Genomic DNA, 21017 nt, shown 5'->3' with positions numbered 1-21017 from the left:
ATGCAGGCTTTTAAATTGGCACAAACTGCACATTTCTTACTCTTGCCAAACCCAGTTACTTCCAATGACCTCATCTTCCTCAGGGCTGCTTAAAGGAGCTCTGGGCACTCTCCAGACTACACTGTTAAATAGATTCTCTAAAAGTAATAGCCGTGATCTGCCTGCATTAGGTCATCTTGTCTGGCACTACATGGAATGAATTCTCTTTACTAATATTTAGAATGGGTCCTGATACATAAAGATAAGGGCATGTATGGTGCTCTTACTATATACTGTACACCTCTGGTCTGCAAGTAGACAAGTAACTCACTTCCTATCCTGTGTCAGTTGGAGATCAGAGTGATGGTCACATGACACAGCTGAGGATCAGAAGGAAGGTTGTGAATGTAGTGAATGTAATCTTCTCATCAGTGACTGTATTTGTGACTTATAACCTTCCTTCTGATCCTCAGCTGTGTCATGTGACCAGCACTCTGATCTCCAACTGACACAGGACAGGTAGTGAGTTACTTCTCTATTCATTCCTATGAGACTGACATTGAGGCTCCCATTGGAATACATAGAGAAACTGACTTCCTGTCCACACATAAGATATTGCTGTGTTATTTAGAAAGTCAGAGTGTTAGTCACATGACACAGCTGAGAAGCAGAAGGGAGGGGATAACTGACAAATACAGTCACTGATGAGAAGATTACATTCACTACAGATTACATCATATTTCTTTATAGCAGGTCAGAGAATAAACATTTTTGTGTGAGTTCTTCTGTAAGAAATCATTATCTGCAGTTCACTAAGTATTCTTATGGCGGATTTACACCAAATAATTGCCAGGCATTGCCCGTTTAAGGGTGGTGTCAAACAGCCAATGAAGGAGTAAAAAACCCTTATTTATCATTGAATAAATTTTTGACTCGGCTCATTAAATCATAATTTCTGGACAGCAGCTTGTGCAGCCCAGAAACAATAAATCTTTATAAGGGCTCATTCAGACGGCGGTATGCTGTCCGCAAAAATACTGAATGCTATCCTTTTTTTGCGGATCCGCAAAAAAAATGAAACATGTCCTATACTTGTCCGTGAAAATCAGGACATGGCCCCATTGAAGTCTATGGGTCCGCAAAAATACTGAATGCTATCCGTTTTTTTGCAGATCCGTTTTTTTGCGGATCCGCAAAAAAACGGATAGCATTCAGTATTTTTGCGGACAGCATACGGCCGTCTGAATGAGCCCTAAGGCCGCGTTCACACGAACGTGTGTGACCCGTGCCCGTGCTGCGGCCCGCAAATTGCGGGCAGCAATGCACGATCGCCGGCCGTAGGTCAGCCGCATCAGATCGCGGACCCATTCACTTTAATGGGTCCGCGATCCGCCCGTTCCGCAAAAAGATAGGACATATTCTATAGGAAGTACGGGACGCAACCCCACGGAAGCACTCTGTAGTGCTTCCGAGGGGTCCCGTTCCGTGCGGCCGTTCCGCTATTCCGGATTTGCGGACCCATTGAAGTGAATGGGTCCGCATCCGTGATGCTGAATGCACACGGAACTGTGGCCGTGTATTGAGGCCCGCAGTTTGCGGGCCGCAATACGGCCACTGATCACACGTTCGTGTGAACTAGGCCTAAGGACAAGCAATTGCAGTAGCGATCGCTCATTCCCTTACAGTGGAGGAGATTGCTGCATGTAAATGTAGCTCTCACCTCCACTGATGAGCAGGCAATTATTGGGAAAGAACGGTGCCTTCCTGATGATTGCTCCATCGTCATGTTTTTTAAGTGCCTAGAGGCAGACCTTGTAGCTATATGGAGCTCTTGGAGAAAGAGGGTCTAGACCAGGTTGGCTGTATTGCTTATCTTAATGGGTGGTGAGAATTTGTTTTAGGGCTCATGCACACGACCGTATTGGCTTTTTCAGTGTTTTGCTGTCCGTTTTTTACGGATTCGTTGTTCCGTTTTTTGTTTCCGTTGTGTTTCCGTTTCCTTTCCATTTTTCCATTCCGTTTTTCCGTCTGCCATGTACAGTATACAGTAATTACATAGAAAAAATTGGGCTGGGCATAACATTTTCAATAGATGGTTCAGAAAAACGGAACGGATACGGAAGACATATGGATGCATTTCCGTATGTGTTCCGTTTTTTTTGCGGACCCATTGACTTGAATGGAGCCAAGCACCGTGATTTGCGGACAAGAATAGGACATGTTCTATCTTTTCACGGTATGGAAATACTGAAATACTGAAACGGAATGCACACGGAGACACTTCAGTTTTTTTTTGCTGAACCATTGAAATGAATGGTTCAGTATATGTACCGCATACTAAACTAAAAAAACGGCCAGTATACTGAACGCAAAATACTGTTGTGTGCATGAGCCCTTAGGCTGTTAGCAATTGTTATATGCACATAACCTGAGGTTGCAGAGCATGACACAGGGATTCAAAGAAGATTGCAATCATTTCTTACTTTTAGTTACACAGTATCGGTGACATGTCCATCAAGTCCAACCAAGAGATGCACTGAAGATCTTTTAATATCTTTATAAAAATCTTTATTTGAAGGAAAGAAATTTAAGGGGTTTTACAGACTACATATATAGATGAGCTATTCTCAGAATAGGTTATCAATATCAGATTGGTGGGCTTCCCACACCCTTTTGAGCATCTGCCGGCACCAGAAACTAACAGTGTGCAGAACAGGAAGCAGAAGGCTCCATGCGTTGTGTAGTGGTGCTGCAGCTCAGCTCCTATTCATGAATGAGAGCTGGTGTCAGAAACTACACAGTATATGGAGCCTTCTGCTTCGTACACCGTATAGTTTCCGGCACCAAGGCAGCCCAAAAGAGGTGATTGGTGGGGGTGCTGGTTGTCAGACTCTAAGGCCCCTTTCACACGAGCGAGTATTCCGCGCCGAGTTGAACGCATTGCACCCGCACTGAATACCGACCCATTCATTTCTATGGGGCTGTGCACACGAGCGGTGATTTTCACGCATCACTTGTGCGTTGCGTTAAAATCGCAGCATGCTCCTCTTTGTGCGTTTTTCACGTCACGCAGGCCCCATAGAAATGAATGGGGTTGCGTGAAAATCGCAAGCATCCGCAAGCAAGTGCAGATGCGGTGCGATTTTCACGCATGGTTGCTAGGAGACAATCGGGATGGTGACCCGATCATTATTATTTTCCCTTATAACATGGTTATAAGGGAAAATAATAGCATTCTGAATACAGAATGCAAAGTAAAATAGCGCTGGTAAAAGATCATGTGACGTACCATGTGATGACCGGAGTGACGTCATCACAGGTCCTTGAACTATAATTAATGCTCACCACAGGTCCTATTCAGTAAAGGGGACAGAAGCAGATGCCGGGCTACGCGATCAAGTGGATTAAGGTGAGTTAAATGATTTTTATTTTTTTTTAACCCCTCCAGCCCTATTGTACTATGCATTCTGTATTCAGAATGCTATTATTTTCCCTTATAACCATGTTATAAGGGAAAATAATACAATCTACAGAACACCGATCCCAAGTCCGAACTTCTGTGAAGAAGTTCGGGTTTGGGTACCAAACATGTGCGATTTTTCTCACGCGAGTGCAAAACGCATTACAATGTTTTTCCCGCACCCGCACATTTTCCCGCAACGCCCGTGTGAAAGAGGCCTAAATGATCTAAAATTGATGACCTTTCCAGAGGATAAGTCGTCAGTATCTGAAGCACAGACAATCCCTCTAACCAAAGTATTACCGGTAATTATCCAGATTTCAGTTGTTTGTTAGACATATATATAACTGAAACTGAATGAACTAAGCTTCCGGTGCCTGTCAGATTCATAACTTCAGTCACTTGTTTATTGCCTGTGTAAACATTCTTGTGAAAAGGAAATCATAGTTCAAAATGGGATTCTGTCTGACACCGAGAAATAGAGGAATTTCCGACTACAGAAGAACATATGATTAACACGTCCAAGACAAAATAAGGATTCTCAGAACTGTTGATTCATGTATGAAGGGTTTTGACTTTTGACAAACACATTCATTTTTAACCTCTTAATGACCACCTATATGTTGCTTTTTTTTTTTTTTTTTAACAAAGGCTAAGTCCAAGTGCTGCACGGGTCTCTCGTGCAATGAAGAGCAGGGCCTTGCTGCTTTAACGGCCCTGACTGGTAGAAGCACCAATCTTCCCTTAGATACTGCGGTCAATGGCAACTGCAGCATGTAAGTGGTGGCTCCCATCAACACCCCACAAAGGAGATTCCAGGCTGCCAATGTCTCAGCATGGCAGCCTGGGACCTAATGAAAGCCTCAAGCTTGCCTGCAGTATATGCCTAGTAGGCTGCACCTCTCTGGCACAGCCTGCTGATGTCTGTCAGTATAGCACTGACAGTGTAATACACCACCTCCCATACGGTTGATGTTGTAAATAAAGAAAAAATAATTGCTGTTTGTTGCTTATTCACCAACAAGAAAACATAATAAAAAGCAATCAAAGCACCCCAAAATGACACCAATGAAGAGTAAAAGTCGTCCTGCAAAAATCAAGCCCCGACACAGAAATTAAAATTAGAAATTAAAAAGTTATGGGATGTAACGATAAAAATAACATTTTTTTAAATGGCTTTTATTGTGCAAAAGTAGTATAAGGTAAAAAAAAATAACTATCTGTATTTTGTATCACTGTTATCCTAGTGACTCAGAGAATAACTTTATCCTGTCATTTATTCTGAAAAATGAATGCCACAAAACTCATAATGCAAAAACTCCCATCCTCCGCCAAAAAAAGTTAATAAAAGTTAATCAGTACGTTATATGTACCCCAAAATGATGCCATCAAAAACTACAACTTGTTCCGCTTGTATGACCACATCAATGGAAAAATAAAAAAGTTATAAATCTTGGAAAAAGTAAAAAAAAAAATATATAACTTGGTCACTAAGGCCCAAAACAGGCTGGTCACTAAGGGGTTAATTAACAACTATAGTGGAACATTGCCTTTTTTATGGTATGTTGGTTGTTTAGGTCTGAACTATATTTACAAGTCCTTCCTCTGTTCATTTATTGACTCACTGGAGTTAAAGGTCTCTCTAGCCTGAAGGCATGTATTCGCAGCCTGGGATTTTATATAGCAAGTTACATATAAGGCTATAAATTCCAGGTCACACATCTTAAAGGGAACAGTGAAAACACACACTTTACTACTGCTTGTATTATGTCTCTAAAGAACCAAAGACCTGATCCATAATAGGACAGGGTATGCACAGCAGGGAAATGTGCAGGTTCAGTCTAGCCATACCAGTTCAAGAGAGTTTAGCTCCATGAGGTTTGATAAGAACTTGTTGCCATGCGATCGATTACATTTCTTTTTTCATATAAGGTGGACAATACATACAATTTGTTTTCCCACCCCGTCATTTAAACTAATGGAAAGTCACCATAAATTTGGCACATGTTGGGATCCCTTGGCTCCCCGGCCCCCCAATTCTTGTCAAGGTATCCAGAGATTTTTGACAATCCTAAATTCGGGAGCCAGTGGTATACTATAGAGAAGTAAGGGCCCTATAGCAAGGATCAAACCAGACCCCCCACACAAGACAGAAGGGTTTTTGCCTAAACCCTTTTCAGTGACCCGTGGGCCATTTTTACACTGCTTCATTTGCTAAAAGTTTCTCCTTTAAAGGGTAGAGTCCTGACCAGGTTTTCACCCCCAGTAGAAGAGGGAATTATCCCCACTAAGACTGGGACCCCTCTTGCCCTGGGCCCCATAGCAGTCGCATAGTCTGCCGCTATCAGGGGCGGATTAAGTGCATGATAGGCCCGGGGCTGTCATCCCAACTTGGGCCCCTCCTTCCATTTTAGTTTAGTTTTTTTTTTGTATGAAGAGGCTGCTTCATGAGCGCCACAGTCTCTTTCTAGGCCATATGACATCTTCAGACTAAAAAAAATACCCCAAATTACCCCAAATTGGGTCCCAAACTGAAAAACTTGGTCGCCAAATTTAAAATACATATAATTATAAGAAAAAAGACATGGAGGAGAATACAGCACCACATACCTCTTACATCCAGTGACATCTCCTGTCGTGTATACCTTCTCTTTCCTCTTCTCCATTTGACCCAGACAACGATGGCAACTTCTTTCAGCCACATCTCATCTCTACAGTTTGTAACACAGACACATTAGATTTCTCAATTTTTCCATCAACCTCCCCATCCTGGTGTCCCCACAGTGTCATCCTGCTGCCACCCCCAATACTGTGCCCGTTGTGCTCCCCAATGTCCAAGGTACTATACTGCTGAAAAAATAGTGACCCTAATAGACATAATTTATCAGTCATTTATCAAACTGGTGTAAAGTAGAACTGGATTTCCAAAAGAGCTGTCAAATATGAAAGGTGGAATCTGATTGGCTGCTATGGGCAACTAAGCCAGTTCTGCTTTACACCAGTTTGATAAATTACCTCAAATGTCCCTATAGTGTCCACAGCAGCTATAATGTTCCCTAGAGTGCCCCGAGTAATAATAACACCCTATACTGTGCTCCAGACAATAATCCCTGTATAGTGTCCCCAAAAATAATAGAATTGCCCCTACAGTGCCTCCCCAATAGCAACACCCCCATATAGTAATTTCTATCACACTGCCCACACATAGTAATCCCCCCTTAGTAATTTTTTACCCCACACAGTAATTTCCCCCAAACTGCCCCCATATAGTAGTTTGCCCCCACGCAGTAATTTCCCCTACACTGCCCCCACAGCAATTTCCCCACACTGTCCCCACAGAGCAATTTCTCCCACACTGCCCCATATAGAAATTTGCCCCCACATAACAATTTCCCCCACACTGCCCCCACACAATAGTTTTCCCCACACTGCCCCACATAGTAATTTCCACCACACTGCCCCCACACAGTAATTTCCCCCACACTGCCCCCACATAGTAATTTGCCCCCACACTGCCCCACATAGTAATTTGCCCCCACATAGTAATTTGCCCCCACACTGCCCCATATAATAATTTGCCCCCACACTGCCCCATATAGTAATTTGCCCCCACACTGCCCCATATAGTAATTTGCCCCCACATAGTAATTTGCCCCCACACTGCCCCATATAGTAATTTGCCCCCACACTGCCCCATATAGTAATTTGCCCCCACATAGTAGTCCCTCCCATAAAAATTGGGCCCCACACAGCCCCCACATTCCCCCCCCCCCCGATGTACTCGAAGTCTCTTCACTAATATGTCCTGTGTGCCCCCCCCCACATGTCCCCCAAAGTAGGCACATAAAATAAAAAAAATTTAAACTGAAAAAAAATTAAAAGCTAAATACTCACCTATGTCCAGGGCCAGCCGCTTGCTCGCAGAGGAAGGCGGGATGAGGCAGGCGTACACACGTCACAGTGCTGCGTCCTGACACAGGCGCGCAATGACGTCATCACGCCCTCCTCGCCGGGACTTCACTACTGCTTAGGCCTCAGGCCTACTAGGCCTGAAGTCTATGGCGTTGATCGGTGACGGGACAGGGAGCGCGTGCCCCGCTACAGTGTGTGGGCGTTCGGGTCGGCGTTGGGCCCCCCAGCGGTGCTGGGCCCGGGGCTGCCGACCCGAACGTCCCTATTGTAATCCGCCACTGCCCGATATAGTAGTTACGTCCCTGTCGGGAACCTTTTGTTATACTCAGTTGTCTCTATGAGGTTCTTCAGCTATTTTCAAACTAAAACTTCCAACATGTTGGGAGTTGTAGGTTCTAAACAGCTGGAAAGCCATAGGTTGGAGACAATAATGATGTCAGCTCACTATACATGTCCTGTGTCCTAAGCCCTAGTAACTATAAATTATAAATTTCAGAACTATAGTGTAGCAAGGCCAAATCTCAAACAGTCTAATCTTAATCTAGCTGCTTGCTGGTTCATTGAGTTTATAACATATCTTATATTCATCAATGATATGGTGGCAAAAATAAGCTATCTTCTGGATTTATCTTTGGCACCTCCCTATATATGTTTTTCTTCCGGATATGTGTAACCTACCCACAACATTACCCTTGTACTTTGCTTTAGTCAACAGTGCTCAGTATGTCACACTGGTTCAAGGTAAGGTGACATGTACACAGCGAATGTATTGCCAAAGCTTTTAGAGGTGTGGGGTCAGTACTGTTGTTTAAAGACATGTTCCAATACCTCCTGGCAGACTTATTCCAAGTTTATTTGGCTAGAAAGTGAAAATTCCCTTGGATCAGCTCTATTTTATAGTCTTTTTAAGCAAACTCTGCAAATTTTCAATCATGAAGTCACCAATGTCCTCTTCTGCCAAAGTTTTAAAAAGACCTGCAAATGGCGCCACGAGCCATGCACTAGACACAAATACAGGAGATTTTATTCCAGAAATTAGAATGGGGTGTTTTTTCATCATATTACAATTTTACCAAGTAAGGTGAGACATTTAATAATCTAATGGATATTTCCATGGCAATACAGTTAGTTTGTTGCAGTAATTGTTTTATTACGGGATGAAATCTAGTCATATAAAGGTTCGTGCCAAGAACCACACCATGGATTTTGGCAGGCTTTTGGCTGTACAGAACATATTTTTCTCTGTGTGTTTCTTTTTTTTTTTATTATTATGAATAGACTGTCTCTGCCCAGCCTAAGAAAGAACATAACTATAGCTTTGTCTACCATCTGTTTCTGCTATCACTTCTACATTACGTCTGAACCTTTGTATAACGAAACCACACCAATCACCCCAACTCCTTGGATTAGAATAGCGCAGACTGAAGAAAGTGGATACGGCAGGTTGCTCATACCACACTTTATGGCTTGGTTGTATATACTGTATGTCCTCAAAAGACAAGTAGCTTGTGATGATGATGATGATTGAGCTTAGGTTACACTGAATCATTGCCCTAAATTGAAAGATTGAGCCTGATTACTGGAAGAGATCACTCCACCCTGTGGGTCCATAAAAAGCCAAAGGAAGAAGGAGTCTCAATTTTTGATGTCATCGTTTGGCACAGAAAATAATCAAATTAAGCCACTAGGAGAATGAAGTTGTTTCAACATTACACAATAAGTAACCTTAGGTTAAAACCAAATCCGCATCAAGAACCGCATGTGTTACTTGCAGTTTTCGGTGTGGATTTGATGAGGATTTTTTGCAGATCTCACCCTTGTTTTGAAAAGGGTGAAATCCCTACAAAACAATCGTACAAAGAATTGACATGCATTGTCATTTCAAAATCCGCACAAGTCAATTTCCTTATGGAAAAAAAAAAGCAAAGTGTACATGAGATTTGTCTAATTTCGTTCACTTTGATGCCACTGTATTATACTGTAGTTTTCCTGCATGAAAATCAGTGCGGAAAAAAATCCCTAATCTCTAATGTGTGCAGGTAGCCTAAAATGGTTGTCTCCTTAGGACAATCCCTTTTTGTTTGCAAGATCCCCCAATAATAAAAGAGCACAAGATATCTTAGTGCTAGGATCCCCAGCAATCAGCTGTAATAACTGAGTGAATCCGGTAGTAAGTGATTAATTCCCCTGCAGCGCCATCACATGGGAAACACAATGAAAACAATGAGTTGTCCGTGTAATGCAAGGACATGTTGGGTGCTCCACCTTCATTCTCTTTGCAGCTGTTCTTCACTGTCTCTTGAATGATAGGCTCCCCTCTATTTACTAAAGTACCGTAATAGAGTATCTCAAAATGTTTTTTTTTTTTTTAAACCGACTATCCATTTTTTAAACTCTTTATAGTATATTTTCAAGCTTTTTTTACGACTATCCAAATAATCATTCAACTTACTTCTATAGTTCAAAAAGATTTACAGCAAAACCTCTCCAAAAATCCACCTCTAAGAGAAGACCACCCCTTCTCCAGACCAGATTTCTTGTTCTTGTTTCTTGTTTCACAAAATATTATGTATACTTTCAGAAATTCTCAATGCAATTTTGTCTGGTCATCTGTATGAAGTTAAAATGGTTATTCATATCCATTAGACAGAATACCATGATTTGTCATTGCATGGGTATTGTTCTCAACATGAAAATATACAGCTACAATTTATTAAAACATTAGTAACACACACACATATTTCTATAATTACTATATATACATCTAAAAAGCAGTGCCACACAGTGCCCATATAATGGTGCTCAGCTCATGGGCTTTCAAGGCAAGGGTCAGAGACTGGTAGTTAGATCCTGCAGTGAGGTGGTGACCCTGAGGATGCAAGTGAAGGCATCTTGATGGTGGATGCACCCTCTATAATCAGAAAATATTGTTGCCTCCTCTGTCTTCAAGTGGTCTTTAACTGGTTAATATAATGGTTCCTGAAGATTGGAATACAGTGTCTATAGATCACGCTGAATACTTGCGGAAAATCTGAGCGTGCTTGGCCAGTCTGCTGGCATTCCATAACCTAAATAATTATCTCAAACTGTTTATATATTACCTTTGGTTGTTTTAATTTTGCACTTCAAGGTGTCTTTTTCTTGTTTTTGTCTTTTCTCTGTAGTCATATCAACCACATTACATAGAGCCACTGAAGACAAATGCTAAATACAGTGTCATTTACCCAACACCAAACATGCTGCACAGTAAACTTTACCACGGTGCAGAAACATTGTCTGGATTCCAAATGGAGCCAGTGGATCTCACTACACACAAGAAGAATTCACCTCCCTCCGCTGGAAGGTCTCCATCTCCTCTCAAATACTCGTCTCCCAAGAGAAGAAGTTCTCCAGTTTTATTTATGCCCTCATCCAGTCCACCATTGAAAAAGTTAACCCCATCACCACCTGCTGTACCACCCTTCACAATGCCATTAACCCTTAACACAATGTTGCCTGCATTTCCAAGACATGGGTATAGGAACCATGGACTTTTACCCATATTACAGCCGATGGTTGTACAGCCTGTACCTTTCGTGTATAGCCATCATCTTCAGCATTCAATCATGGTACTAGCTGATGAACTGGAGAATCAAAGTAGCAAACACAGTAAGTACTTTTAATACTTTCATAAGAATTGAATATGAATGTCCATCCACCTGAAGAGACCTTATTTCTTCGTTTCCTTAGGGCAGCTTCTTACATTGCAGCAGACTGTTCAATAAAAACTTGAAGATAACCCCTGATAGACAACCCCTAAGTTGGCCATAGATATGCTGATGTTTTTGCCAATTTAGCCAACTGGAGTAACAATCAGTGGATAATGAAGTTTAGTGATGATGTGGTCCACCCACTGGCACCATCACCAATGTCATAAATTATCCAGGTCCAACCCTAGTTTATCAGCCATTTGTAATGAAAACTTCCATGGATTTCAAGGTAGCCATGAAGGTCTGTCTATTTCTGAAAAAAATTCAGTGTGGGTTCCCATTGCATTTCAACCCCACTGCAATTTCAAATGGTCACATTACTGGAACATTCTGCTACTCGATCCAACCATAATCTGTTGACGGATCCTTGTGTTGATAAACTACCCCTAGTTTAGACATATATATCTGAAAGAGAAAAAGAGCACTAAGAACTGTACTTCTATGTTATCAGTAAGCCCAAGAAAACTCCTGGGGATAATATTCGTATATTATTTATAGCCTAATTATGGCTAGTTATGAATGGATCATGAACATTAATTCATTGAACTTGTTATTTTTATTCTATTGCAGTACCAGTGACAATCCCCGACTGTTATGAAAACCTTCCACTAATAAAAAACATCAAAGTTGAGCCTGGGACGGATCAGCCTGTGACCGAAGTTTACCCTGAAGAGATGTCACCTGGTATCAGTACCCCTCCACAGGGAATGTTCCATGAGTAAGTCACATAATGTGGACAATTGACTTACAGATTAAAATAGAATTGACAATGGTATTTCCCCTTCCTTGATTTTAATCACAGTCCTCTTAAAAATAGTCCTATTCCCCAGGGGGCATCCATTTTGTCTCCTGCTCCAATGCCATTGTCATGTGAACAAAAGTTTTGGGAAAGATGGTAAAACTTTGGTTGCCTTGACATGGCTTTAGCTCAATACATGCCCATCTCATGTTTTTCTTTACTCCTATTCATATGATAAGCCTCACCAGGGCTAAAGACCATTACTCACATTCATGTGCCATCTGTATCCAAGTCTGGATCTGTATTTTGAAGCACCTAGGCCACTTTTATTGGTCATCCCTTCTGGTTTACTGAAAACTATGTTGACTACAATTTAGCAAATACTAAATTGTTTTTAAAAATTAAGCAGAACACCCTGTGTACCACAACTTACAATGCCACCCTTGCCTCTACATAGCTAGAAAGCTCTAGAAGAAAAAAAAGGCTTCTTGAATAATATTTTACATGACGTGAGTGAAAATGAAAAGCATTTTCAGAAGAATCTAGTTTAGTAAAAAGAAAAAAGAAGGCTTGGATGTACAGAATGTGTATGTGGTCATTGGTTTGTTTTACCTGTGGTGTGCAAATAAGTTTTGAATGCGAAGAGCCAATTTTAAAACATCCCGTGGGTGGGGCACAAGGGCTGATCTCCTCTTTTGGAATTGACGTCAGGGACCGCACCCTCCTTTTGGCAAAACACAACAGGAAATACTTAATTGCTCTGAAAAAGGAGTGACTGATACAATAGTAAATATTTCTTCTGATTCTATAAAATACAGAGAGGGGAAAAAAAGTTTTTTTTTCCTCTTCAGTGAGCAAGAAAAAGCTGTTTCTTATTATTTCTAAAGGAAATAGATTGTGTAAACACTCTTAGAGAAAGCAAACTGAGACGTAACTGGGTTTTGCAATCCTGAAAATGTTTGCGTGGGAAAAGGGAGCATGACCTTGTTAATTATTAAAAATAATAAACTCCCCCTAAGAGGCACCAATCTCTTTTTTTCCATTAAAAGAGAAGACGGCTCTTGTTAGGGGAGATACAAAATTTAAATAAATGAGGGAGTGGCTTAATTGGGTTTTCCAGGACCCTGCAAGTCCCGTGAACCCACCCTAATTATACATACTTTAGCCTGCAGGAGAATGTTTGTTATATACTTACCGTTCCATAATTCCATGGATCGGCCTCCTAGGAACCATGTCACAGGACACTCCTCTTCTAAAAATACAGCTTCCACCAATGTCACTTACTTTACCAGGTTTCTCACCTGGGCTATTGAAGGGATGGCACTTATGCTGTTGGCATTTGGACAGGGCCAAAACTATTCTTCTCCTTGGCGCATGAACAAACTCCTCCGCCTCATCTGTGCATGCACTTCATACAAGTAGCATGCTTTCCATTGTGATACTAACCTTCAGCCAAAGGAATACATACAGTAGGTAGCCCATGAGATTGCTATGGGTTCTTTATAGTGAAGGAGGTCCATCCCATTCCTTTTATTACCCAGGACTTCCTTCTCCAGAGAAATTGAGTTATTTGCCAATAATTATGTAAAACTGGCCCAAGAGTCATGGAAAGGTGGTGGGTGAGGAGCATCACTAGGCTCATGTGTCGTAGTTGGCAAAGCCTAGCACCACAGTGGTTAGCCCAGTTTGATATTTGCTATGTGGCCCCCACCGTTATGTGTATGCAAAGAATTGATAGTCGGATCAAGTGAAGATTATGTCCCCTTGGATCGTTTATTTTATTTCACTAAATTTCTTAATGAAACATAAAACAAGTTGACCGCCGTCCGCCACTGGTCTAACACTGATGACTTATCCTAAGGATTTCCCAACAAAAGAATGTCTTGGACAACTCGCGTGAATATTTACAGTGAAGATGATTGTAATAATTAATAAAATAAAGACATACCTAATATCTAATATGTCTTATAATTTGGAGGAATTACTAACCTTTAGGCCTCATGCACACGGAGGTGTGCCAACCAGGCCCGTGCTGCATTGCACGGGCACCGACCGTAGGGCTGCCGCATGCGGACGCAGACCCATTCACTTGAATGGGGTCCACAATCCGCATCTGTCGATCCGCACCACAAAAAAGTAGTGCATGCACACTTTTTTGCGGTGTGGAGGCACGGACAGAAACCCCACAGAAACACTCTGTGGTGCTTCTGTGGGGTTCTGTGCATCCGTTCCTCACCGACCTTCCAGATTGCGGGCCTATTCCGAATTGTGGACCCATTCAAGGCTGTGTGCATGAGGCCTTAGTGTTACATATTTGCTAACAATTACAGTGCTGCTCGTTTTCATTGCTTGACGTACGTGGTAACGTTGCCATACTTCTGATCTTATGCAGACATCACCCATCAGTTATAGTACACCCCGGAAAGAGGCCATTACCCGTGGAATCTCCAGAAACCCAGAGGAAGCGAAGAATACACAGATGTGACTATGATGGCTGCAATAAAGTTTACACCAAAAGTTCCCATTTAAAGGCACACAGGAGAACACATACAGGTCAGTGGCACTCCGTATCTGTCTGGTTTATGGGGCAGTAGTTGTAACTCAGTTTATGAATATTTTGCTAGTGAAAATGCCGTAAGAGTTATAGTTTGGGCAACAAAATGAGAAATATCCCAGTACAAGATGAAGCAATAGTAGCCACAATGTAGTTTGAGAAATATGGATCGGCCTTTTGAGACAGGCTGTCTAGACCCGCGCCAGATTTATCACAGGGGCTCAGGCTGGATGATAAATGTGCTGCAGGGATAGACACTTTTCACTGACTCTACACCAACTATTCGTACAGATTTTTACTCCAGGATTACATCGAAAGTTTGGTGCGAAATGGCGCATCTTAGGTCAGCTTTCCATTGAAGCTCTGCCCAACTTCTGCCAAGTTCCTCCTACTTTTTTTTTTCTAAATACATTTTATTGGTTCACAAAATTGCCAATCATCATTTGTAATACAATATACAGACAAGAACATTTTTGGAGACCCAATTTTCAAGCATGTCAGGGGAAAAAGCGTAGAAACCCTAGATGCTTCAATTTGTACCATTTTGTGCCACTTATTTAGGCAGATTTTTGGTGCAATAACACAGATACATTAGTAAATCTATTGCATTTCCAGAGATGTGAGTATTTGACTGGAATAATTAGGCTTACTGTTAGAGGCTCCACTGATTACAAGTTTCTGAAGAAGCATTCACCATATAGAGTGCTGCCCATAATTATTCATACCCTGGCAAATTTTGACTTAAAGTTACTTTTATTCAACCAGCAAGTAATTTTTTGACGGGAAATGACATAGGTGTTTCCCAAAAGATAATACGACGATGTACAAGAGGCATTATTGTGGGAAAAAAAACATTTCTCAGCTTTTATTTACATTTGAGCAAAAAGTGTCCAGTCCAAAATTATTTATACCCTTCTCAATAATCAATAGAAAATCCTTTATTGGCTATTACAGCAATCAAACACTTCCTATAATTGCAGACCAGCTTTTTGCATGTCTCAACAGGTATTTTTGCCCATTCATCTTTAGCAATGAGCTCCAAATCTTTCAGGTTGGAGGGTCTTCTTGCCATCACCCTGATCTTTAGCTCCCTCCACAGATTCTCAATTGGATTCAAGTCTGGACTCTGGCTGGGCCACTCCAAAACGTTAATGTTGTTGTCTGCTAACCATTTCTTCACCACTTTTGCTGTGTGTTTTGGGTCATTGTCATGCTGAAATGTCCACTGGTGCCCAAGGCCAAGTTTCTCTGCAGACTGCTTGATGTTGTCGTTGAGAATCCTCATGTATTGCTCTTTTTTTTATGGTGCCGTTTACTGTGATTAGGTTCCCTGGTCCATTGGCTGAAAAACACCCCCAAAGCATTAGGTTCCCACCACCATGTTTGACAGTGGGGATGGTGTTCTTTGGGCTTTGGGTTGAAAGCTTCTCCTTTTTTACCCAAATGAAGGAAACATCATTGTGATCAAACAATTCAATTTTCAGTTTCATCTGACCAAAACACAGAAGACCAGAAGTCTTCTTCTTTGTCCAGATGAGCTTTTGCAAAGGCCAAGCGAGCTTTTGTATGCCTTATCTGGAGAAGTGGCGTCCTCCTTGGTCTGTATTGTGCAGTGTCCGTTGGATTGTCTGCCTTGAGACATTGCCACCAGCAGAGCCCAGATTCACCAGGATGGCCTTGGTGGTGATCCTTGGATTCTTTTTCACCTCTCTAACTATCCTCCTGGCCAGCACAGGTGTCACTTTTGGCTTCCGACCACATCCTCTGAGATTTTCCACAGTGCGGAACATCTTGTATTTTTTGCTCAAATGTAAATAAAAGCTGAGAAATGTTTTTTTTCCACAATAATGCCTCATGTACATCATCTTATTATCTTTTGCGAGACAGATACGTCATTTCCCGTCAAAAAATTACTTGCTGGTTGAATAAAAGTAACTTTAAGTCAAAATTTTTATAATAATAATTATGGGCAGCACTGTAAATATATATATATATATATATAGTTTCCAAAGATGAGGCAGCACTCCAATAGACGTAAAAAAGTGGATCCTTTATTCCCCTCTGTGCGACGTTTCAACCGTCTCAATGCGGTCTTTCTCATGCTTGAGAAAGACCGCATTGAGACGGTTGAAACGTCGCACAGAGGGGAATAAAGGATCCACTTTTTTACGTCTATTGGAGTGCTGCCTCATCTTTGGAAACTATACTTATTCATAGCCGTCTTAGCCTGCGGCTGAGAGGACTTGCACCCGCTGTTTTTGGTCTTGTGCTGCTGAGCTTTGTTTTTGGTTTCTTTCTATATATATATATATATATATATATATATATATATTTCTATACACATATTATATACTGGGAGTGTATACACATTATTAAGTTTTGTATAAATTCTGGAGCCTGGCAAGTCAACTCCTATAGAAGTTCTAAATTAGAAAAATCACCAGGCTGTGTCTGGTGTCAGGTACTGAAGGTTGCCTACTGGATAGGCCATCAATATAAAGGTCCAGGAGAACCTTTAGCCACCTTTTGGGGTTTTTTGGGGCAAATTACTCTCCTGCGGAAACCTGCAAATAGAAGCATACTCGCCTACTCCCTGCCATTGGGTCCCGGCTTCTTCGTTCTCCAGTCTTGGCTGCCTCATTTGGCTGCCATCTCTGTCGGCGTTCACTTTGACACCGCTGCAGCCAATCGTGGGCTGCAGCAGTGACCTGCTTCCTTTGCATCACGTGACCAATTGACATGACCCAGTGAGCGAAGGAGTCACCAGTGTTGGTGAGCAGGTAACTATACTTCCCTTCGCGGGTCTGCCCAGGAGGGTGGCATTTGCCAACCCCTCCAGAAAGTGGTGAATCCCTTTAGGGCCCAGAAGTATGCGTCTGCGCAGTAGTCAAGAGCCAATAGTGTGACAGGGTCTGACAAGTTGCCTTTAAAACTCTTTCCTGAACTCCTAGTAAAATAAGCAGCTTCCATCTTGAAACCAGTATGTCAATATGCAGTTCCCGTACTTTTTGAAACCCTCAGCAGTTCTCTGCACAGCTGCTGTTTTCTCGCACAGGACGGTTGTTGATTTGTAAAGTGACTGTTTTTTCCCCTCTTTTTATTGTTTATGTGAAAAAAAGTAAAAAAAAGCTGATATCGCTTGCACTCAACCTGCTCCTTCGTGTAATTAACTGATCTTCCTGTTCTCTTCTCCAGGGGAAAAACCTTATCAGTGTACATGGGAAGGATGCACGTGGAAGTTTGCCCGCTCTGACGAACTGACTCGGCATTTCCGTAAACACACTGGAATCAAACCATTTCAGTGTCCAGACTGTGACCGTAGCTTCTCCCGCTCGGACCACCTTGCCCTCCACAGAAAGAGACACATGCTTGTCTGAACAGATTATTTTTTTTTTGTTCATTTTTTGTACACACAAAATTCTGGATTCAGCTGGCCTGAATCTATACAATTCCATTCAGTAGATTGTATTCTCTTAACCTCAGTGTACTCGCCACGGGTCAGACCTAAGAATGTGAACTTTTTTTTTTTTTTTTGTAATACAGAGGCTTAGCAGTAACTTCCTGCTCTTAATGACACCTCAGGAAATACAGAAAACGGACAATTTACTGCTTCACATGTACTTTCAAGCCATATATCTATATAAAATAACTTATACCTGTATTTAATTGTAAACACCATGCCTAGTTTGCTTCGTCTTGCCACATTCCTCACACTTGTTAGTGCTACAATGTTATACTTTTTTTTTATTTTCTACTGTCCACGATTAAATACATTTCCTAAAAGAAACAGCTATGGAAAAGTAAGGTTTTTTTCAGGTCTTTGTATTGTATGCCATGATGCCTGAATGCAAAAAGTGCACTTTTACAAAACAAAAAAAAAATTTAATGAAAAACACAGATATATCTAATTTTGTTGAATAATTTGTTTGGTTTGTAATGCACAGTTATTTGGGTCTATACTCTTGGTCCGTGCCTTAATCGAAATAAATTTTGAGGTTCTACCTGTTTTCTAAATAGCCCATGTATCCAACATATCTATCTACCTATACATAAAAAGTACAATTTGTCTATGTCATGTATTATGATGTGAAATGTACTTGAATAATATTAAAAATATATATTTTTAAAGAAAATATCTTGTCCATTTAGAAGGAAATTCAGTGCCTGATAAGAGAACCTGACATCGCTCCTGACATGTCTAGAAAATAATTGTATTTCACATGAAATGTCCATGTAGCGTCTATTCTTATAACTTTGTGTTGTGCCATTGCTCTATTATTCCTACAAGAAGCTTATGAATGAGTTGCCAACTGAATGTTCCTGCTCAGTCTGACACTATCCATTCATACTGCCGGTGTCATACTGTGCAGGGACACAACCACCAGCCGGTAAAACCCGTTTGGCATATCATTCATAGACTCCTAGTAGGCATAACAGAGGAACAACTCAAGAATGAGTTCTAGGAAAGATGTTCCAGAATTGTTATTACATGGGAAATTAAACTAGTTACTCAAACAGACATGTCAGGAGAGGTGACAGGTCCTCTTTACATGCTTGCTGCTGAAATATACCTTTAAAATATAAGGCTATGTTCACATTCATATTTTGGCAGAAAAAACAGCATTGTGTTCAGCACTATTTTTCTATCACAATGACAGATACCTCAGCAGAACTACAATGTACCTCATTATAAGTCAACGGTAGAGCACTGTAACTTACAGTACATCATAAAGGGGACAATAACATAGGTGTGAACAGAACATAACTAGCACATTATATTTCTATACAAAAGTGATATGAAAGATGTAACCTGTAAGAAATGTGAAAAAAGACTACTTTCACATCAGCGTTTGGCGTTCCGGTTTTGAGATCCAGCAGAGGATCTCAAAACCGGGCCAAAACGAGTTCTCTTTAGGGCCAATGTATTGTGTCCGGTCATCAAAGCAGAACAAACCGGATCCGTCACTAAAAACAATGTAAGTCAATGGGTAAAGGATCCGTTTTTTTAGGATCGCAAAAAAACAACAATCACCATTGACTTACAGTGACGTATCCGGCTTGTTCCGTTTCGATGAACGATTTAACACAACCGCATCCTAATGGAACGGATTCATCCTGATTAGTTAAATCAAATAGAACAGTTTTGGTCTGGTTTTTATATCCTCTGCCGGGTCTCAAAACCAGAAACCAAAGTGCAGACGCGAAAGCAGCCTAAATAATGTTCTGACTTGTCACATTGGTGATGCCTTTAATTTTTCCCCATCAATAATTTCCTTAGGGCTTATCCTTTAGCACTTTTTATATAACTGAAAATCCAACACAAACTGAATTGTTCCACTATTGGATTATGAAGAAATGGGTCCGATGTGCTGGATTTATTGCAATTTGTTGAAACGAATATCCTTCTGAAGGCTATCTATTATTATACGTATTCTATGGCCATCTAATAATCCAGAATACCAGATAATCTGCCACCTATTACAGGGATCAGCAACCTTTGGCGCTCCGGTTGCTATAAAGCTACAACTCCCAGCATGCACACTTAATCAGCTGTTCTTGTAACTCCTATAAAAGTGAACGGAGGAGTCTGGGAGTTGTAGTTTTAGAAACAGCTGGAGTGCCGGGGGTTGCTGATCCCAGACCTATTAAGTCCTAGTAATGCCTGTTTTGTTGTCTTTATACTAGGAAAGTACCGACTTGCCATATTATTAATCACATCTACAAACAAAGTAGAAAACTGGCCTTTGGTCTAAACTTTACAATATAAACCCATCATGGCCTAAGTTCGAAATCTCAGATGAAAGATTGTGTTTTCATCTGGAAGGCAATGTGAAGTTCATCGGTGCATTCTACAATACGTGATCTACAGAAAGAAAGTCTTAGGACTGGCAAACTACCAAGGCCAGACTGACTAAATATAGCCCATGTACATGCTCACAGGAGTTTCCAAGAAACCAAGGGTAACATCAAAGGTTCTGCATTGACCTCTTGCTGCAATTTGAGTGACTTACCTTTGAGGATAAGTTGGAACCAATGACAAGATGATGCGGCAGGAAGGAGGACATTGTTTAGACCCCAAAAGAATACGCCTAAAGACTATGAAAGCCCACTTTGGTATAGAATGAGATATCTGGAGCTATGTGTATGCATGAAAAATTTATGTGATTGGATCAACCATCTATGTAACAATGCATCAAGAGTACATGACACCAATCTAAGAAATCAGAAGCTGTATGAATCTCATAGGACAGTGCTCCTCAGAAGCTGGAGGAATGCACATAGAAGCATTCCATACACCATGGGTCAGATTAAACTGTTAAGTGGGCCAAGCTACAGTATGCCCAAATGATTGATAGATAAATAAATAGATAGATAGATAAAAGTGTATGAACAGATCACAGCCTTGCAGGCTCCAAATATTTCTCCAAACCATTTATTGGGGAAAGATTTGGAACCGGCAATGCTGTGATCTGTTCATACACTTTGGATTATCCTGATGGTTTGGTTGGTGGTCATAGGAAAGGAAAGAAAGAAAGAAAGAAAGAAAGAAAGAAAGAAAGAAAGAAAGAAAGAAAGAAAGAGAAAAAGAAAGAAAGATTGATTTGTGGCTTTAAAAAATAGAGC

At 41.1% G+C, this 21017-nt stretch overlaps 1 protein-coding gene across 1 annotated transcript in view; it reads left to right on the top strand.

Annotated features, from left to right (window-relative positions):
- The window catches only part of KLF3 (Kruppel like factor 3), a 62193-nt gene extending 43761 nt beyond the window's left edge, over positions 1-18432 (top strand). The window contains exons 3-6 of the mRNA XM_040418989.1: positions 10516-10999; positions 11671-11818; positions 14232-14392; positions 17589-18432. Coding sequence (XP_040274923.1) covers positions 10516-10999; positions 11671-11818; positions 14232-14392; positions 17589-17770 — 975 coding nt within the window. The 3' untranslated portion in view covers positions 17771-18432. The remainder of the gene's footprint in view (positions 1-10515; positions 11000-11670; positions 11819-14231; positions 14393-17588) is intronic.
- The last annotated feature ends 2585 nt before the right edge of the window (positions 18433-21017 follow it).

Source organism: Bufo bufo, chromosome 2 (genome assembly GCF_905171765.1).
Source record: "Bufo bufo chromosome 2, aBufBuf1.1, whole genome shotgun sequence".
Classification (NCBI taxonomy): Eukaryota; Metazoa; Chordata; class Amphibia; order Anura; family Bufonidae; genus Bufo; species Bufo bufo.
The sequence above is the reverse complement of the archived record's forward strand: the minus strand, read 5'-3'. Positions and strand labels throughout refer to the sequence as shown.